We start from the raw sequence: 17,656 nt of genomic DNA, 5'->3' as shown, positions 1-17,656 counted from the left end.
CCGCGTCGGTGGTGCAGATTGATGATCTGCTTGCATGAACGTGAGCGGTTTAGGAACCTATTGGATTAGAGAAATAGTTGTATGATTCCTGTTCTTATACTTTCTCATTTCGGTAGGTAATCTATCTTGTTTTACAAGAGTGGCACAGTCTCTCCAATGCACACATAGTCGAATGCAGGTGGTAATCTTTCTTACATTGCCTCGAGGACTCAGGGCGTCTTGATGTGAGCTCATTCAATGCTCCAATTCCCATCAAACGTGGGATTGATCTTCAACTGGCCCAGCCCATCCTCGCCCGCATTCTTCCTATCAACTCTCTCTTCACCAATGGTCCAATTCTTGATATGAATACCCAGCGTCAGGTTTCCTTGTCCAGGAGTGTAATTATCCATTCCCTCCCCCTCGTCCAAACCTACGACGCTTCTCCCAAGTCTCAGTTCGGCGTCTTTATGCAACGTCTCAAAATGCACATTAGAGATTTCCAAGTCGAAGTTCTGCATCGGAGCAATTGTCATGAGCGCTGCACAAATCCCCTCGCAACTAACATCGTCAATTTTGATATGCATCGTCCGATCAGTGTCGATCTCTTTTGGATCACCGTAGAACGGTGATGCACCCAGAATAGCCGACGGAACATACGCATCGGGCTTAATCCACCGATTATGAATGATGCGAAGTTTACTAACAGAAACACTGCTTACGTTACGCGGTTTCCAGCCCATCTGGATGATCGCGTTATTGCGAGCTTTCCAGATCGTCAGACCGTGAAGTTGGGCTCCTGAGTGATATAGCTTTATAGCATCATCGTTGACGTGCCAGAAGACATCTCGAACTGAGCCTTTGTACATCTGTGTTCCGTCGGTTTGGAAGTAATATGCACCAACTTGTTTATAATCGCGGATATGTGCGCTGACTTTGTTGTCTTCCTCGTGAGGAGTGCTGTCCATAGGATAGAGATCCATGGTGTTGAAAGGCGGCGAGTTCAGTGTTGGACCAATGCAATACCATGTCTGGTTGTCTGTGACGGACTGGTGCCAGAACATGCGAAGACTATACCGGTCGTCCTTCACAGCGGTGTAGTTCTTGACTGTATTTGCCATGTATACATAGTTCTCGCCGGACAGTACGCCATGGCCGACGGTATGGAAAGTGGGGTGTTGCGTGGTGTATTCTAGCGCTGCTTTGACGTACGCGCCTGGCTCGAAATATACATAGTCAGTGTTCGGGTGAAGCTTGATATGATCCTTGCCAGGAACGCCATCCTTCTCTATCCAATGGATGCCCGATTCGAAGATGATGGTTGGTTTGGACCCAAAGGTGCGTTGCGTCATCTTGCCTGGGTGGATGACTTGGACATTACTGGATGTCTTGGACGGAACGAGGTCTTTGGGGAGAGGTGGGCTGGCGAAGATGATGAGACCATTTCTGGGCTCTTCACTCACAATGACACCACCATCCTTCACATAATCGTCGCCGTTGGACCTATATGTGAAGAGATCATCCTGAAACTCGACAGAGAATCTCGCCCCAGATTTCTGAAATGGTACTCGAATCAAAACAGTATCATCTTTCGGACTCTTCACTTTGAGACCGAGATCAACAGGGCGAATGACAACGTTGGAAGCGGGTCCAATCGAGGATCCGTCGGTAGTAACAATCCGAACATCGACGTTTTTGCGGTAGATGAACTGCGTCCAAGCCATGTTGATGCCCTCGTCAGCCTCAATGGTAATCCCGTCGCCATCCGTAAAGTCGTACTCCTTCCCAGGCTGAGCTGGGTCGAACATCTTCCCATTTCCATTTCGGGGAATAGACTCGTAGACAAAGGAGGGGAGGAAATCATCTTGATCCGCGAGGGAGACAGAGACGTTGTATCGTCGTGAACGCCGCACCTCGTCAGCCGCCACCGAGGTATTGGTGTTGATGACTGAGTTATCGTGCCACCATGTCGTGATATCGGATTTAGGTTCTTTCAGTTCGCAGAGTCGGGCTGCTGCGAGAACGCTGAAGAATTTCCAGCATTTCAGCACCATGTTTGTGACTAACGATTAGATATGCGATAATATCAGCGTTGAGGGGTATGATCCCATTAGCTCGTGCTTCTTTAGCAAAACATCGGCATCATTCAAGCCGTTCTATATAGTTCTAGGATGAAGCGACATATTAAACATAGCCACATGTCTAGAGGCCTCATTGCGTGTCAATTGCTTGATCTGATAAAGAAACGGACCGACAAGACGTCGTTAACCAATGGTAGGCTCTCTGCCGAGGCCCATGCATCTTGGCATCCACAAACTTTAGCCAGTAAACCCGAACAATTCTTGCGGGTGCGGCAATTTTATGCAGATGGCATGTGTTTCTGCCATCAAAACTTCCCGAGAATTATTCCGGAGAGCCAAGAAACCCTTGTTCTGACTCAATACAGTGATTGATTAGATCCAGTAGCCGAAGTGCTCGATTCCGTGCTCTCGCACTACTGGAAAATGGTGGCTTTGGCTGATCGGATGAAGGAAATATGGAATAAGTGACTGGATATATACTGGCGTACATAGAACAGCCGAGGAACAGACAATATTTAACTGAAGCCTCGTAGTGTAGTTCTATGCCCAAGAAGAGACAGCCCGCTACGATTCCCGCGTCTACTGCGATGCGGTTGCTTATTCTTGATTTAGTGGTGTCACTGATTAGGAAAATAAGGCTGTTACTTTGGACTATATAAGGGATTGTGTAGTTGTATAGGAAGTGTTTATTGCTGTTTGTTTGAGACTGAATGTACTGATCTCAACTCGAATTGCTTTATACGAATGCCAGCATTTACAAGTTGCTGAAGATACCGGTTCACATTATCCCATCCAAGAAAGATTAGGCGCCCAACTTTAACACTTGAACTTGAGAGACTCCCACTCATCTCCAATGTTGAAGCAATCATGGAGATTAAGGCCTTTCTCTGAATAACCCTGACAGTTCTTCTCCCTGTATCGAATCACTAAAGAAAGGCTAGTAAGCGAGGGTGACATGACGTTGAGGGGAATTGTAACTTACTGTGGCAGCTGCTCTTCTTTCTCTCCTGCATGCTAACAGCATGGTCCTTACCAGCTAGGGCTTTGATACAATATCCACTATTGTAGCTCTTCTTGGACCTCGAAGTCCTGCAGGTAGTGGTAGTCCAGAATTTGACCGTGACATCGTTGGCACGGCTCTCAAGGTGAGATTCCAGCCCAGGGGGAAGAGTGTCGATGGGATTGGCTAGAGCCGGAGCGGCGAGGAGAGAGCAAGCTGCAATGGCAGTGGTGGTGAAGACGTTGAAGAGCATGTTGGGTAGGGAGCTTGGTAGAGTTATTCAGAAGTAGGTATTGTTTGGTGTGAATGAAGAGATGCAAGATGAAGAGGATCAAACGGATACTTATACCTGAAGGATGTTCTGGCGGTATGTAGTTTAGTTAACCCTACGGCGACTTCCTCTTTCGCATGGTGCATTTGACATGCTGTACAATCAATATTACTACGCCACTTGACTGCAAGTATGCGGTGTGCTCGGACGTCTATTCAATGCCAGGATATCAACATCCGTGGTTTGCTAGCTTCCGAATCGATACGACCCCCAAGCAAACTTTCCTGACTCCTCAAAGCTCCAGGAACTGTAATATTTTCTGCGATTAGGAGTGTATTTCATGCCTGGATTTCAACTACTATCGTCACCTAAGTCGTAAAATTCATGGAGAGTTTGTATGCTCTCTGAAGCTTATTTTCTGATACGTTGTCTAGGCAGAGTTGGGTTCTAGCTGAGAACTGACGCTTCTCGCGCCTCACCTCATTATCTCGTCACTTCTATTGGTGCATGAACGGCCCCCAAGAATCGTTGCCAGGACCCTAACACGCCTGATAAACGCTGCGTATATCCCGCGCTTGGCGGTCTATCTGAAAGTGTAGATTTAAACCACTATCGGATATTTAGTTCCCTGTACTCCTCATAAATCTTACATACATTCAGGATCCGGTTTACACAAAGAACAAGGCGTGCTACTGTTGTCACTTTAAAGGGCTCAACTAGCAAGACTCGAACAAGGAGTATAGACGCCTGTCTAAAGATAAGTTCAAGTACCAAATATTGACAATGAACAGAGCTCTTTAGTAGCGGCTCGTAAATTCAGCTGAAAGGGGAACCGGATCACTCAGCCGAGACAGGGATCATGCAGGTTCGGAGTTCAACATGATGCAAACAACTTCAATTGGACTGTCATTTTATGTATCAACCGAACAATGGTACGAGCCAGCAGTGTTGTATTGGGGGCGGAAAAGAAAGTCTAGACTAACAACCGGAGAAGGATAGAAAAGCGCCCCGATAGGGGCGGCTGCGTCAAGCGCTGGTTTTTCACTAATGGGGTATCATAACTGAACCGCGCGTGGCTTTAGTCCATGACAGATGATATTGTCGTTGTCTTGATGTCCAGTTGATTAAGGCCAAGATTTAAGTTGCAGGTCGGGAGGCGAATGGTAGAACCTCCTCGACTCACTCTCGAGCACTATGATCGTCCTTGGCAGTCTTCTCAACCCCATCAAGACCCACTACTTTGCAGTCCTCCTTGGCTATTTGCCAAAATTGGTTGCGGAGGAAACGCGGCAGAGATACAGGGGAAGATACCTTCCCTGAAGCCAAGCCGGCTACGTCGGGTTCAGCGCTTCGTTCAACTGCAGGCCAAGAATATTTTAGATACACACGAAAGCGATGAGACACGTGAATTGAGGCATCGAGCACACTGTGGTTATGGTGTTAGATGAAGAGTTGAGGGAAAAACCAAGTTCAAGTCAAATTCACGAGATTAAGTATATAGTAATTCTAATCACGCGAGACTAAGTTCTCTTCAATGCCTCAGTTCTCGATAGGCTGTTGGGGTCAAAGTAAGGCTTCTCGCCAATGCCTACAGCTCTGTGACCTGTGCGCTCACCAAGTCCATCGTAATCATTCGTCGCGCTGTGGAACGCGCTGCGGTTATCCCAGAATGCTATACATCATTAGCATCACCCTTAACCATTACTTGAATCAGAGTACTTACCAATATCGTTGGGACTTCTCCATCGGAAGCGAACCTGAAGGTCATGGTTCTGCTCAATCCTCTTGTAGAGCGACTCCAAGATCTCTCTGCTTTCACGCTCGCTCAGCTCATTGATCCGCTTGGGGAAGTTTCCAATCGCAAAGATAGACTTCCATCCAGTGACGGGATTTGTTCGAACAACTGGATGAATAGCCTTGAGCTCATCACCAATATTCGCGGGATTCCCTCTCGGTTCCTCGTAGACCTTGTAAAGATCTGGTCTCGCATCTCGCGCCCTCAAAAACCCATCGCCAGAAAACGTAGCAGTCAATCCCTCAAAGAACTTCCTATAGGGATCGCTATATCGATCATATAGTTCATAACCCGAGGCCCAGAGTGTATCGCCACCTCCAGCAGGGAGTTTCGTGAGTCTCAGGCTCGTGTAATCAGCGGGATATTGCTCAAACTGAATATCGCTGTGCCAGCTTGCAGCGCCTTGCTTTCGATCATCACGGTCTTTGATTCTGTCCTGGAAGAACTCAACGTTTGATGAAATAACGCTGATTTCATTGTCGTCTACGCCGAATTCATTGGTGCTGTTGAGAAGAGGATGGATGTGAAGGGTTGAGTCCTTGGGTTTGTTGGTTAGTTGGCCGAGACGGTGGACGAGTTGTTTGTGCTGTTCGTCTGTGAGGTTGTCTTGGGCGCGGAAGAAGACGACGCCTCGTTGGGAGACTGGGATGTTAGATGAGTTGGATAGGGACAGGTGAATGGCATACTGGTGATAGCGAGATCGCGGATTAGTTCATCTGCGTTTGGGGCGTTGATGATGTCGTCGACAAGGTTGACTTTGGGATATTCACGGCCGATGACTGGGGTGGATTCTTCGAATGTGAACTTGTCCAGAGCTCCGGAAGGCTGAAGAGGTTCTGGATATTTGGCTTCGACACTGAGCGGCACGATGCGCTCAGCCTGTTGAGTGATAGTAGCAGTATTCGACATGTTGAATGGAATTTAACCTGTCTTATAAAAACGATCTTATCTTAAAGAGACAGAAAGTCTATACAGACGTGGTTCTAGGCTTCACTTATATATAATAGCATCAGTCCCCACTACGCGTTATCAGATCGCACAATCCGCCATTTCACTTACGACATCGCATATTGCCGCGATTGACCTCGCTAACCCCGCAGAACAGGTACGCAGCAAGTCTAGTGAGTCATGCCGTTGGTCTTGCGCTTTCATCATGGTCGATGGTGTCACTTTAGCTTCTAAATCCATTGGATAGTGAGACCGGGGCATTGCTGATGCGATAACGTTGTTTCATCCGCATCATCGGTCGACGACCCATTCGGAACTCGGAGTCACTCGGATCTCGTTCCATTATTGATCCCATTGGATGATCGGACATCAAGGAGCTGTTTTGAGCTCCGAGATATCGGTTCTCGCACGCATTTGAGTCGGACAAGTTATCCCTACACTCGGTCATGAATGCCATTTCCTATTAGGTGACCAAAGCCTACAATTTCGTCATGCCTCGCCTTTCCGACAGGCCGGAGATAATTCTTTCAATTCTCAGAGCCACATGATTATGCCCGGCTTCTTTGTAGTTTGGTAGATTGCTGGGAAATCGGGATGGCGTGCTAGCGTGTCAAGCCCCCAGGATTGCACGTTATCCACTTCGTCATTAGAGCCTTGGATGGTGAAATGCGGAGGTCTCCATTGAACTAACGCAATGATAAAATATTAGCATGGAGCAATTTCTCTGATAAGATTGATCAAAATGGCATTTGTAGTTGCTCGTTCGCCCTTAGTGCTGCGTTACTGAAAATATATTGCTCCCAGTGACCTTGAAGACCAGTGAAGGTCCATTGAAGCTTTTTGGGTGTGTACATGAATAACAATAAACCGGCCACATCAGCCAATTGCACTAGAAAAACACACAATTTCTCAGAATAGAGTAGCAATTGAATTAAATTATTAGTTCCTCACAAACTATGCGAGACAGTTGAGTTGTAGATAATGTCATTTTGTATTATCTTGACCTATTGATGTGATGACTTGATGGTCAAATAAACAAGCTCAGGGTAGCTTGGTTTGATGCCCGGACAAAGGCTTTTCCAGCCACGGTTATCGATAACAGAACGCAAGCTTTACAGAGACAAAGATTCACCGGAATAATTTCGGACATTTCCTTTGGCCATGCCTTGGGCTCTTTTATCACCGGAGCCGTCTCCGAAGCCCTCGGTCCCGACCAGCACGGCCTCACATTCTTCCGCCCTAACCACGCTAAACAAAGGCGGAGAAACAGCCGCCGACTCCGCCAGTATCCCGCCCCCCTCCGCAAAGATTTTCCAATGACACACAGAACAGGCAGGTCATGGAGTCTGCAAAGCGGAAGCGAGCCGCCAAGGCATGTAATTACTGTCGAAAGAGGTAAGTTTTATGTTTGGATATGGGGTTGTGCTAACTAATTGGTAGGAAGAGGAAATGCGATGGCAGACAGCCAGTCTGTACGCTTTGTGAAGAGGCGAATAACTCCGAGTGCGAGTATCGCGATGAAGGGAATGAGTCAAAGTGAGTTTCACCCTCAGAAGTTATGATGTAAGGCTGATTTAGTTAGGCGCATTGCTATCCCTGTTGATCGTGTTGATGAGATCTTTGATCGTCTTGAATCTCTTGAATCAACCTTTCAGTCCGCTATAGCCCGTCAACGAGATCGAAGTCCTATCTCAACACCTTTCCCAGCATCAACGCCCTACGCACCATATCCCATAATGCGACATAACGAACCAATTAGCCCTGAAGATGGAATAGTAGCTGCTTCATCAGTTCACTCAACAGGACCTGGTACACAAACATCTTTATCTCAATTCGCTAATAACAATGTATTCAACACAACGATGGACATACCACTTTCTCACTCATCCACAACGGGGAATTTACTGAGATCTGCGCCTGCGAAAGCACTACTGGGTCATTATCCTTCAGATCTGTTTCTTCATATTGAGTTGAGAAGACCGATTCCTGAGGGCTTGAGGTTAAACGCCGTGCCAGCGAGTCAAATTGACTTACCGACGTTATCACCCAACGAAACAGATCATCTCGTCAGAAATTACTTCCAGCTCGTTCATCGCTTCCATCCGATTCTTGATCAACGAGCTTTTTATGATTTATATGATAGAACTGTTGAGCACGGTGCACGGCCTGATCTTCCCTCATCACTGGTCCTCGTTGTCCTTGCACTTGGCTCTGTTGCTGCCGAGACGCCGAATCGAATGGATGCGAATTGGAGCCCGGGGGTAAAGTTCTTTACACCGGCTGTGAGGCTTTTACTCACGGAGTCGTTGTGCTCGTTTGGCGGTGATCCGCTTTTACCGCAGGCGTTGTATCTTGCTGCGTTGTATTATAGTTATTTGTCGAGGCCTTTGCTTGCGTGGAGGTTGGTGCATATGGCTTCCACTGATGTCCAGCATTATTGGATCAGGTATGTGCAAACTTTCCCAAAATGCAGTAGTGTCCTGACAATCGGCAGATCAGAGAAGTTGCTGCGAGATGGTCAAAGCGGTTCGCAAGATCAGTCAATTCTTCGAGTCTTCTGGGCCATACTCGTACTCGAATGGTGAGTCATATTTTCTATCTCTCGAAGGTCTTATCTAACTATTGCCAGTGACATCCTCGCAGAACATCATCTCCCTCGCAGCGGTATCGAAAAGATCGTCGACAAACTTCCCTACCCTTGGTCCGATGGCCCTTCCGAACCTTACATGCACCGCTGGCTCGCCGACCTCTCATCACGTCGCCTTCTGAATCGTATTCACTACGTTCTCTACGCAGAAGCTGAACCAGGTACAGGCGATAACTCAGCAGATAACTCCGAAGAAACCCAATCGAGTCTTCCAAACTTAGCTCATGAGTTGAACCGCCAGCTTGGTGCGTGGTATCATCTTCTTCCTCATAGTATCCGACCAAATCTTGAGATTCCTCCAATAGGGATTGATGATACCATGGTTACTATAAGATATCACACAACAGGCGATATCATTTACAGACCATTTCTGTATCAGGTTTGTGCTCTTGCGCCGGGGACGCAACCTAACCCTGCGACACTTGAGAATGCGAGACAATGTCTTGTGCACTGTCGCAGGTACCTTAATGCGGTTGAATTTGCAGTCCATGCGCCGACGGCGTCTTTGGAGAATCTCTTGCATGGGTATGTCTATACCGAGTGTAGAACAACAATTACTAACAGTCCCAGGACCATGGCGGTGGTATTACTCCTCTCATTCGCAGCCTTCTCAAGATTGGATGCCCTCAGAGTCCCTGATCTCAACCAATTACAAGACAAGGGAATAAGGATCTGCGAAAGATGGGCGTTCCCAGGATCGAGTATAGAGCAAATGGTAGTTATTCTGCGCGCCCTCCGAGCAAAATGCATTGATACAGGATGAGAGCAAGCTCTATAGAAAAGAACGTCAATGTGTAGATTGCAGAAATTTAATCAATTCGGTATCATGGCTGTGCATACCCGGTCCCGGAAATGGCCAATCCAAAGGCGAGGTCCATTGATTTTTGACATTAAGGGCGCGCGCTAGTCATCGTCGGAAGCAGGGCCGAGATCTTTCCAGAAGCCACTAATTCAAACAATCAGATCTGCATTGTTCTTCAAAATTTGATCTTGGAAAAGTTTATCTGAGTTTCCTTTTTGGACGATTCAAGTATTTTAAGCCGCCCAGCTAAGCCAATTGTTGAGATCCGAAATCTACAGATCCACTCACCGCCAACTCCTTCAATATCTACCCCGGCTACACAATATCCATTACTCAATCATTATTACATCTTGTCTAGCTGGTACATTTCAACTAGTCTCATCATGACTGCCAAGGACTCCCAACAGGCTCACAAAGAAGTCATCATCAAACCCGCAACACTCGCCGATGCCAATCGCATCGCAGAGCTAGGCGCACATGTCTTCTCAATAACATTCGGGCACTCCGTCGAGCCTCATGAACTCACCGCCTTCCTCGAAGAATCATACACAGAGCCATCCATCATCAACGACTTAAACGACCCAAACAAAGATGTAATCATCGCCACAAACTCCAACGATGACTTTCTCGGCTTCGCATATCTCACCCGCGGGAGCAGTGAACCTTGCGTAGAAAACATGGAAAAGACCGTTGAACTACAGCGGATTTACGTACATCCTGACTCTCACGGCGCTGGTGTTGGGAAGGCGTTAGAGAAGGCTATTGAGAGTATGGCGAAACAGCAGGGGTTTAAGAATTTGTGGCTTGGTGTTTGGGAGGAGAATCCGAGGGCGATAAGAGCGTATGAGAAATGGGGATATAAACAGGTTGGGGATCATGATTTTACTATTGGGTCTATTGTTCAGACTGACCATATTATGGTCAAGAGTTTGTAGATACAAAATGCTACTGTGATGAACGATGAATCGTGGGTTGGTGAATTTGGCATTAGATGGTGGACTTGCAATATGGCAATGAGATAGACAGGCGAGATTACAGATCAAATAGCTTCTTTCCGATTTTTACCCTTTAAATCATGTCTTTCAATCCTGTTCGGCATTCAACACCGAGATATTGGGACTCAATTGATGAAATTCGCATTCAAGCATTTTCGACCTTCGGAAGCAGGTCCGATAACGCTAGGTGAATGACCAATGACAAACCTCTCGGTACCGATTCATTCTAGACCTTGCTTAGAATGACTGTTCGTGTGATTCGCCGACCTAGACCGGCCCGGTCGATGTGAACGACGCCCTCTCATACTGGCGGCCCGCCCTCTCCGCCAAACCTTTATTACTTGCGATATCCGTTCTTTCTACACCAGCTCAAAGACTTCAAAATCGCAAGTATCTCTCTTACTCAGAATCCCAGAAGGAATTCAGAAGATATCACTTTGACATCGCAACCATGTATATCCGTGCCGCCCACGCCGAAGCAGACCTCCACGTCCTTCGCCGTCTCATCCACGAAAACCCCCTCGGAATGCTCACAACCGGAATAAAATCCCAAACCTACTCCTTTCTCCAAAGCAGTCACATCCCTTTTCTTCTCGACGTAAAAGATGAATCCAGCGAAACAGAACTCGGTCGTCTCCGCGGCCACTTGGCCCGTCAAAACCCCCAAAGCAAAGCCATGATAGAACACTGCACCGCAGACCCCTCTTTAAAAAGCTATCTCGAAGATGAAGTCCTAGTAATCTTCACAAAGCCGGCTCATCATTACGTTACACCGAAATTCTATACAGAGACAAAACCAGCGACTGGAAAAGTTGTGCCGACGTGGAATTACGCTGCGGCGCAGGTTTATGGAAAAGCGAGGATTTACTATGAGAACAATGAAGAGACGTCTTCGTTTCTGGGGAAGGCGATTTCTGATCTTACGGATCATAATGAGAGGAATACGATGGGGTATACGGGTGGTGATAAACCAAGCCAGTGGAAGGTGTCCGATGCGCCGGAGAAGTATGTTGAGTTGTTGAAGAGGAATATTATTGGGATTGAGATTGAGGTTACCAAGTTGGAGGGCAAGTTTAAGATGAGTCAGGAGATGGGGCAGGGGGATAGGGAAGGTGTTATTAAGGGTTTTGAGGGATTGGGGACGGAGGTTGGGGATGAGGTTGCGAGGGTTGTCAAGGAGCGTGGGGAGTTGAAGGATCAGAAGAAGTGATCTCCAGGGACATTGACACGCCCGTGGGTATCTGGAAGGGTGTATAGAATACACTAATGCTTAGCTTGACCTTCTCAAAGCCTGGGGGATGAAACAATGATGAACACCTTGGTGACTCATCAAGGTGAGCATGTTACGGACCTATCGCAAGACAAACAGTTTCTATTTCGAAAGTTTAGATCAAACGAACATGTGATATGAACAGAATCGAACAGAGAGAATTGAAATATTGAGAGAGTTCATCTCTGCTTCAGCAGCTAAGCAGATTCGCTACCAAACGACTACTCCAATCGACCCATCGTGATAGGCACTTTCAGCATCATCGCACTTTACCTAATCACCGAGAACTATCCGGCAACTTACCTCGGCACTGTCAAATAACACAAGATAAGCTTGTCCCAAATGCAAACCTCAACAACCGTATATTCCCGACTATGGGGCCCCATGGGCTGTCAACCGCTCCAATAACACCCTCATTCTAGCGGTATCGTGAAGACGACCCTCGACTTTCGATGTTACGCGTCGCTGTCGGCCCTTTTATCATAGCATGAAAAACGCAGATCATCAAGTGATACACTTCTAAACATTTAATTGATGAATTCTTCAAAAGCTGACAGCACTACGGATGGCTCGGCTTTCAGGTACACCACGATGCGAACACGAAGGGGAATTGTGTAGGGTAGGAAAAGGGCACACCACGCTAGTATAATAAAATTCCCCGACAATGACATGATACAGTATATCTACCAGAAGAACAATTATTGACTCGTGAGAATTGAATGCAAATAATTGCTTAGATAAACGAGCTAGGGCTTTGAGAAACACGTGGAATTAAGTTAAGTTATGTTTTGGGTAAATTACCAGCATAAAAACTGGTTTTCTGGGGAAGCTTAAGAGTACGGGATTGCCTATGACGCAGTGGCGCTGGGAATACTGTACATCCGGACGCGGCTGAAGGGTACATGCATCCCGCATCCCATGACAGCAAACAGACAATTCCCTAAACTACCGTACAGTGGCAATCATATGGAGAATGGGGGACACGGGGTATGGAGAAATAAAGAAAAAGATAAAAGTGCTTTCGGCCGAGGCAGGGCCGTTCGGAGACGAAGAGAGCGGGTACAGTGCTGGAAGTTCTTGGAAATCGAATGGGAGTAGTTGGTACCTGGAGATTCTATGGAGAGAATGGATGAGATCGTCGTTTTGGGGGATTGGCGTCATTGCTTCGCATGCCAAGATTTGTAGGGGAGATCGGCAAACGGGGCTTGGCAGTTGGGCAAGAGATTTTGACGGCTGGGCATAAAGAAATGATTCAGAGAGAGAGACTGTAGTCTTGACATTTAAGTTCCTGTACTAAGGACATATCGATTGACTTTGATTCAGAGTCAATCTTGACAAGAAGATGTCATGGACTGATGCTCATCGAATCAATGTCATGGTCTCTCCGGATCTCTCGGGGTGTCGTCATGAACCAGATTCAGAATAGTACTGAACAAGGATTAGTGGCACTCAGGCACTAACGCTGCTACCAAACTGTCATTCATGCCATCACGGGGACATTTCCCCCAATCAGAAGTTCTGGGATTAATGACATTCATTACAGTTCTTTACAGGCCGTTTCAGTTGATTTGCAGCCACTACAGTTCCAAAAGCCATATCGTCATACCAAACACTTCACATTCACCGCAGCGTGAGGTGAAGGATCTCGGGCTTTCCCCAGCTTTACAACCCCGTGGAGGTGGTACCCCGTTATCCAATTATTGACCCCATTACCCATTGTTCACCCCATTCATCCAGTTCCCCTGGTCAAACCCCACAGAATTGGTAGAAGCAAAAAAAATGGGACGGACCGATTTCATGGTCTCGAGACCATGACAACTGGGATGCTACCGGAGTGCGGCTCATTGGGACACCTGTTTTTCCAGGCCTGACATCACGAAGTAACACACTTTGGCTTTATAACGTCATTCTTGTTCAATATGTATTTAAATCCTCGATACCCTCCCAGTCTGAATCAACTCAATCACCAATTGACTTTTGATCATCACTCAAGATTATAACACATTGTTATTCACTGTAGGGACTGCCCATCATGGCGCCGTCTTTCCTCACTGTTCATTTTGATGACCAGAATCCAAACTCTGAAAAGGGAAAAGAGGCCGGTGCGAGGAGGTCTCTCGCTGGCCTTGATTACTCGCCTTTACCTCGTGTCACACCCCGATCCTTTCTTTTAGCTACGTTTGTCTCAATGGGTGGTCTTCTGTAAGTTCCCTTTACCCTTGTACTCTACCAAACATGAGCTGATGGGAACAGCTTCGGCTATGATACAGGTCAAATCTCGGGCTTCCTCGAGATGCCAGACTTTCTGGACCGTTTCGCCGAAACAAACAGCAAGGGAGAAAAAGAATTTAGTACCGTTCGCTCAGGTCTCATCGTCGCTCTTCTCTCAATCGGTACGCTTATGGGTGCTTTGATCGCAGCGCCTGTTGCAGACCGCATTGGAAGAAAGTATAGTATTTCCGGCTGGACGTGGGTAATTGCTATTGGCTTTATCATCCAGATTTCTTCAAACACGGATTGGGTGCAGATCATGATGGGTCGATGGGTTGCTGGTCTTGGAGTCGGCGCTCTATCGCTGCTTGTTCCTATGTTCCAGGGCGAGACTGCACCGCCGTGGATTCGAGGTGCCATGGTTTGCTGTTATCAGCTTTTTATTGTAAGTTGTAAATCTTGGCATGCCAAGTTTCCTGTTCCGACGATCTGTGGGGTATTGTCAAGGATTGCACTGACACCTTTCTAGACTATGGGTATTTTCTTGGCTGCGTGCTTCAACTACGGCACTGTAACGCACCATCCCAACAGCTCAGCATGCTGGCGTATCGTCATCGGCATCGGCTGGGTCTTCACCCTTGTTCTCGGCATTGGAATTCTCTTTTTCCCTGATACGCCCCGTTTTGACTACCGCACTGGTAAAGTCGACCGTGCGCGCGACACACTCTGCAAAGTCTACGGCGCGACGCCTAACCATTGGGCAATCCACACTCAAATGGAAGAAATCGAGTCAAAGCTTCGCGCCGAGAGTAAGATCAAGCAGAATCCCGTTCAGGAATTTGTCAATATGTGGAAAGCTCCGCGCATGGCTTATCGCATTTTCATCGGAATGTCGCTTCAGATGTTTCAGCAGCTCACTGGTGCGAATTACTTCTTTTACTACGGTACTACCATCTTTCAGTCTGTGTCTATCAACAGCTACAAGACGCAGATTATTCTGAACACGATTAACTTTCTGGTTACGTTTATTGGATTGTATATTGTTGAGCATTACGGTCGGCGCAAGTCGCTTATTGCGGGAAGTACTTGGATGTTCATCTGCTTCCTTATTTTCGCATCTGTTGGACACTTTTCGCTGGATCGCAATGATCCAACCAAGACACAGGGTGCGGGTATTGCTATGATCGTCTTTGCTTGTCTCTTCATTCTTGGTTTCGCTACCACTTGGGGTCCTATGATCTGGGCTATCATGGCTGAGATATTCCCCTCGCGATATCGTGCCAAGGGTATGGCTCTTTCAACGGCTAGCAACTGGCTCTGGAATTTCCTCCTCGCTTTCTTTACTCCCTTCATCACGAAAGACATTGACTTCCGCTACGGATACGTCTTTGCGGGGTGTAACGTCCTCGGTGGCTTGCTTGTCTACTTTTTCGTCATTGAAGGTCAGGGACGTACTCTTGAGGAGATTGATACTATGTATCTTGAAAGGGTTAATCCTATGAAGAGTTCCAAGTGGGTTCCTCCTCCTCCTGAGGAGATGTCGAGGATTAGAAAGCAGGCTGGTACGGATATCGAGACTGCTGTTCCAGCGGCGTCTAGTGATGACGAGACGCTTGCGAGACCGTCTGGTGTTACTGATGGTGGACTTGGACATCATAAGGAGGAGCATGCTGGAACTACGCACCGCGAGTAAGGGATTGGTGATGATTGAGATGTGATAGAGGACGTTTTTATGAGTGATGTTGGAGACGAGATTGCATGATACCTACGACCTATTCTTATTGTTCATAGTCAATTTTACCGTATTTATACCTGATCAGCTACTTACAGGATGTGACTCAAAGACTGATACTCATTAATGACACTTGAACTGTGATGTGGTCATAAGGTTGAGGGGTTAAAAGAAGCTTCAGCCTCAACACAAAGGTAAAGAACATATATTAACACATATAGGCAATATACTCACTGCCTTCACCTAAGATAAATCTTTTGACTGAAAAGTTAGTTATCATCCATGACAGTAATTAAAAAAGCTCCCGGCATGACCCATCTCAGCGCTAACGAGCCGTGCTGTTGCATGGCTTGTGCTTCAGGCAGTCAGTCGCAGTCTTTGCACCTGAACAAATCACTTTCCTCCACGGTCAACGAGCTCACCCAATGCGACTTCCATCACTCGCCAGTCACCTCAGATGGAAAAACAACAATCTCCGCCAAATCTCCATTCTGATCCATGCATCGAAGAACGCCATCATCATCATCTGCACAAAATCTGCCGCCGCTATCAAACTTCCATCGTCATTACGAACGACACTTGTACTATTGACCTAGCTCGCTACAGTTACGCCTTCCACTACATAAACGCCGACGCCAGTACCTTCTCCGTCATCCTTCCCCTACCCACCATCCATTGTCAACATCCTCGCCACGAACATCATCAATAGCATCGACAATCTGAACCCAGTACTTCATCATCATGTGTCGGAAATCCAGCCATGAAAGGCGCTGTGAAGACTGCCACATGAGAGTCACCATCACCATCACAACCCACCAAATATGCCATGGTAAGCCCCCAATAAAGGAAGACGAGTTCCAAGACAAGACACCCAAGCCCAAGGACGATTTTATATGCAGCTTCAGAATGCGGCCTTACGCGAAACGTTGGTCCTACATCGGAGCGCACACCTGCATGCGTTGCAGTCTTCAGAAGGAAAAGAAAAACGTGGAGGAAGAGCTAAAAAGACTTGTTGCGGATGAAATTCGAAGGGAGCCATTGATATGCGAGAAAAGAGAGCAGTTACAGAAGTTGAGCCATGAGTTTATGGATACGGGGTCTGAGAAGATTTACAAGAAGACGCTGCCCAGGAGAATCGAAATCGACCAGAGGGGCTAGTTGCCTGGTGCACTGGCTGAGCCGGATAAGAGTATCCAAGACAGTATTGAGTATTTGTTCAAGGCCAGTACTGAAGCGGATCAACAGCCAGATGACCCAGCCGCCTCGTCCTCAGGTCTGTCCGACCCGCCTACTACGAGCGAGGGGGAGCCTTCTTCTCATGCAGCGGCAAAGAGGACGAAGGGGAAAGAGGTTGAGATCAATGATGCGGAGGATGTACCGTCCGAGGCAACCAGGTCATCTCCGCTCCCTGGAAAGGACCGAATTACGATTCAAGATAGTATTTCAGATGTTGAAATGGAGGACGGGGATGGAAACGACGTGGAGGCCATGGAAATGGACGACCAGCCCCCTGATGAAACGCCTTGGTACCCGACCCTATAGAAGAAACGAAAAAGGATGTTCCAAGAGTCTATAGCAACGGGATCACGTCAACATTGGTCCGCTGGTTGTGAATGATACTGTTGTCGCAGGTTATCCTTAGATCAGAGTAGTCTCACAGTGGTGGACGGACGAGTGCTGGATGGGAATGGGGGTTGCGACATGTATTATCAAAGCAATAAGTATGGGAAATGAGTGAAAAAGGTTGCCGACCACCCATGACAACAGGTAGATAGATAATATGACCATCGTTTCGTTGATCTTACTTACCTCGGAGAGATCGTGAGATGCGTTTCTTCAAATTTGAGAGTCTCTTGTGCCGGCAGACCACAATAACCCCATCAAATAATTTTAAAATACAGAGGTCGTACGAGTGCTGGACTGAC

The 17,656-nt window shown here is 47.1% G+C and overlaps 8 protein-coding genes across 8 annotated transcripts; 5 read left to right on the top strand and 3 right to left on the bottom strand.

Annotated features, from left to right (window-relative positions):
* Nucleotides 1–12: 12 nt before the first annotated feature.
* Nucleotides 13–2,200, bottom strand: BKA55DRAFT_584646 (glycoside hydrolase). The gene has a single exon (XM_046194358.1). The coding sequence runs from the start codon at nt 2,031–2,033 to the stop codon at nt 231–233; it is 1,803 nt and encodes a 600-aa protein (XP_046042146.1). The 5' UTR covers nt 2,034–2,200; the 3' UTR covers nt 13–230.
* Nucleotides 2,201–2,876: 676 nt separating this feature from the next.
* Nucleotides 2,877–3,313, bottom strand: BKA55DRAFT_546034 (uncharacterized protein; the record flags this gene model as incomplete). Its single annotated transcript, XM_046190876.1, has 2 exons — nt 2,877–2,986; nt 3,043–3,313. 2 exons carry the CDS (start codon nt 3,311–3,313, stop codon nt 2,877–2,879), a joined length of 381 nt encoding a protein of 126 aa, XP_046042145.1.
* Nucleotides 3,314–4,851: 1,538 nt separating this feature from the next.
* BKA55DRAFT_528055 (uncharacterized protein) lies at nt 4,852–6,035 on the bottom strand (the record flags this gene model as incomplete). Its single annotated transcript, XM_046188966.1, has 3 exons — nt 4,852–5,003; nt 5,055–5,768; nt 5,813–6,035. The coding sequence occupies 3 exons, from the start codon at nt 6,033–6,035 to the stop codon at nt 4,852–4,854; spliced, it is 1,089 nt and encodes a 362-aa protein (XP_046042144.1).
* A 1,342-nt stretch (nt 6,036–7,377) lies between these two features.
* Nucleotides 7,378–9,678, top strand: BKA55DRAFT_627030 (uncharacterized protein). Its single transcript, XM_046196870.1, has 5 exons — nt 7,378–7,469; nt 7,515–7,610; nt 7,657–8,520; nt 8,569–8,655; nt 8,704–9,678. The coding sequence occupies exons 1-5, from the start codon at nt 7,414–7,416 to the stop codon at nt 9,482–9,484; spliced, it is 1,884 nt and encodes a 627-aa protein (XP_046042143.1). The 5' UTR covers nt 7,378–7,413; the 3' UTR covers nt 9,485–9,678.
* Nucleotides 9,679–9,689: 11 nt separating this feature from the next.
* Nucleotides 9,690–10,589, top strand: BKA55DRAFT_584643 (acyl-CoA N-acyltransferase). Its single transcript, XM_046194357.1, has one exon. It carries the CDS (start codon nt 9,907–9,909, stop codon nt 10,456–10,458), a length of 552 nt encoding a protein of 183 aa, XP_046042142.1. The 5' UTR covers nt 9,690–9,906; the 3' UTR covers nt 10,459–10,589.
* A 380-nt stretch (nt 10,590–10,969) lies between these two features.
* Nucleotides 10,970–11,728, top strand: BKA55DRAFT_697292 (transcriptional regulator PAI 2-type; the record flags this gene model as incomplete). Its single annotated transcript, XM_046200358.1, has 1 exon — nt 10,970–11,728. One exon carries the CDS (start codon nt 10,970–10,972, stop codon nt 11,726–11,728), a length of 759 nt encoding a protein of 252 aa, XP_046042141.1.
* A 2,004-nt stretch (nt 11,729–13,732) lies between these two features.
* BKA55DRAFT_627020 (uncharacterized protein) lies at nt 13,733–15,815 on the top strand. The gene is made up of 3 exons (XM_046196869.1): nt 13,733–13,990; nt 14,042–14,444; nt 14,529–15,815. The coding sequence occupies exons 1-3, from the start codon at nt 13,821–13,823 to the stop codon at nt 15,690–15,692; spliced, it is 1,737 nt and encodes a 578-aa protein (XP_046042140.1). The 5' UTR covers nt 13,733–13,820; the 3' UTR covers nt 15,693–15,815.
* A 737-nt stretch (nt 15,816–16,552) lies between these two features.
* Nucleotides 16,553–17,465, top strand: BKA55DRAFT_546028 (uncharacterized protein; the record flags this gene model as incomplete). The annotated part of the gene is made up of 4 exons (XM_046190875.1): nt 16,553–16,560; nt 16,697–16,828; nt 16,934–17,257; nt 17,363–17,465. The coding sequence occupies 4 exons, from the start codon at nt 16,553–16,555 to the stop codon at nt 17,463–17,465; spliced, it is 567 nt and encodes a 188-aa protein (XP_046042139.1).
* Nucleotides 17,466–17,656: the final 191 nt, after the last annotated feature.

The sequence above is a fragment of the Fusarium redolens genome (assembly GCF_020744475.1).
Source record: "Fusarium redolens strain MPI-CAGE-AT-0023 chromosome Unknown BKA55scaffold_27, whole genome shotgun sequence".
NCBI lineage: Eukaryota > Fungi > Ascomycota > Sordariomycetes > Hypocreales > Nectriaceae > Fusarium > Fusarium redolens.
The sequence above is the reverse complement of the archived record's forward strand: the minus strand, read 5'-3'. Positions and strand labels throughout refer to the sequence as shown.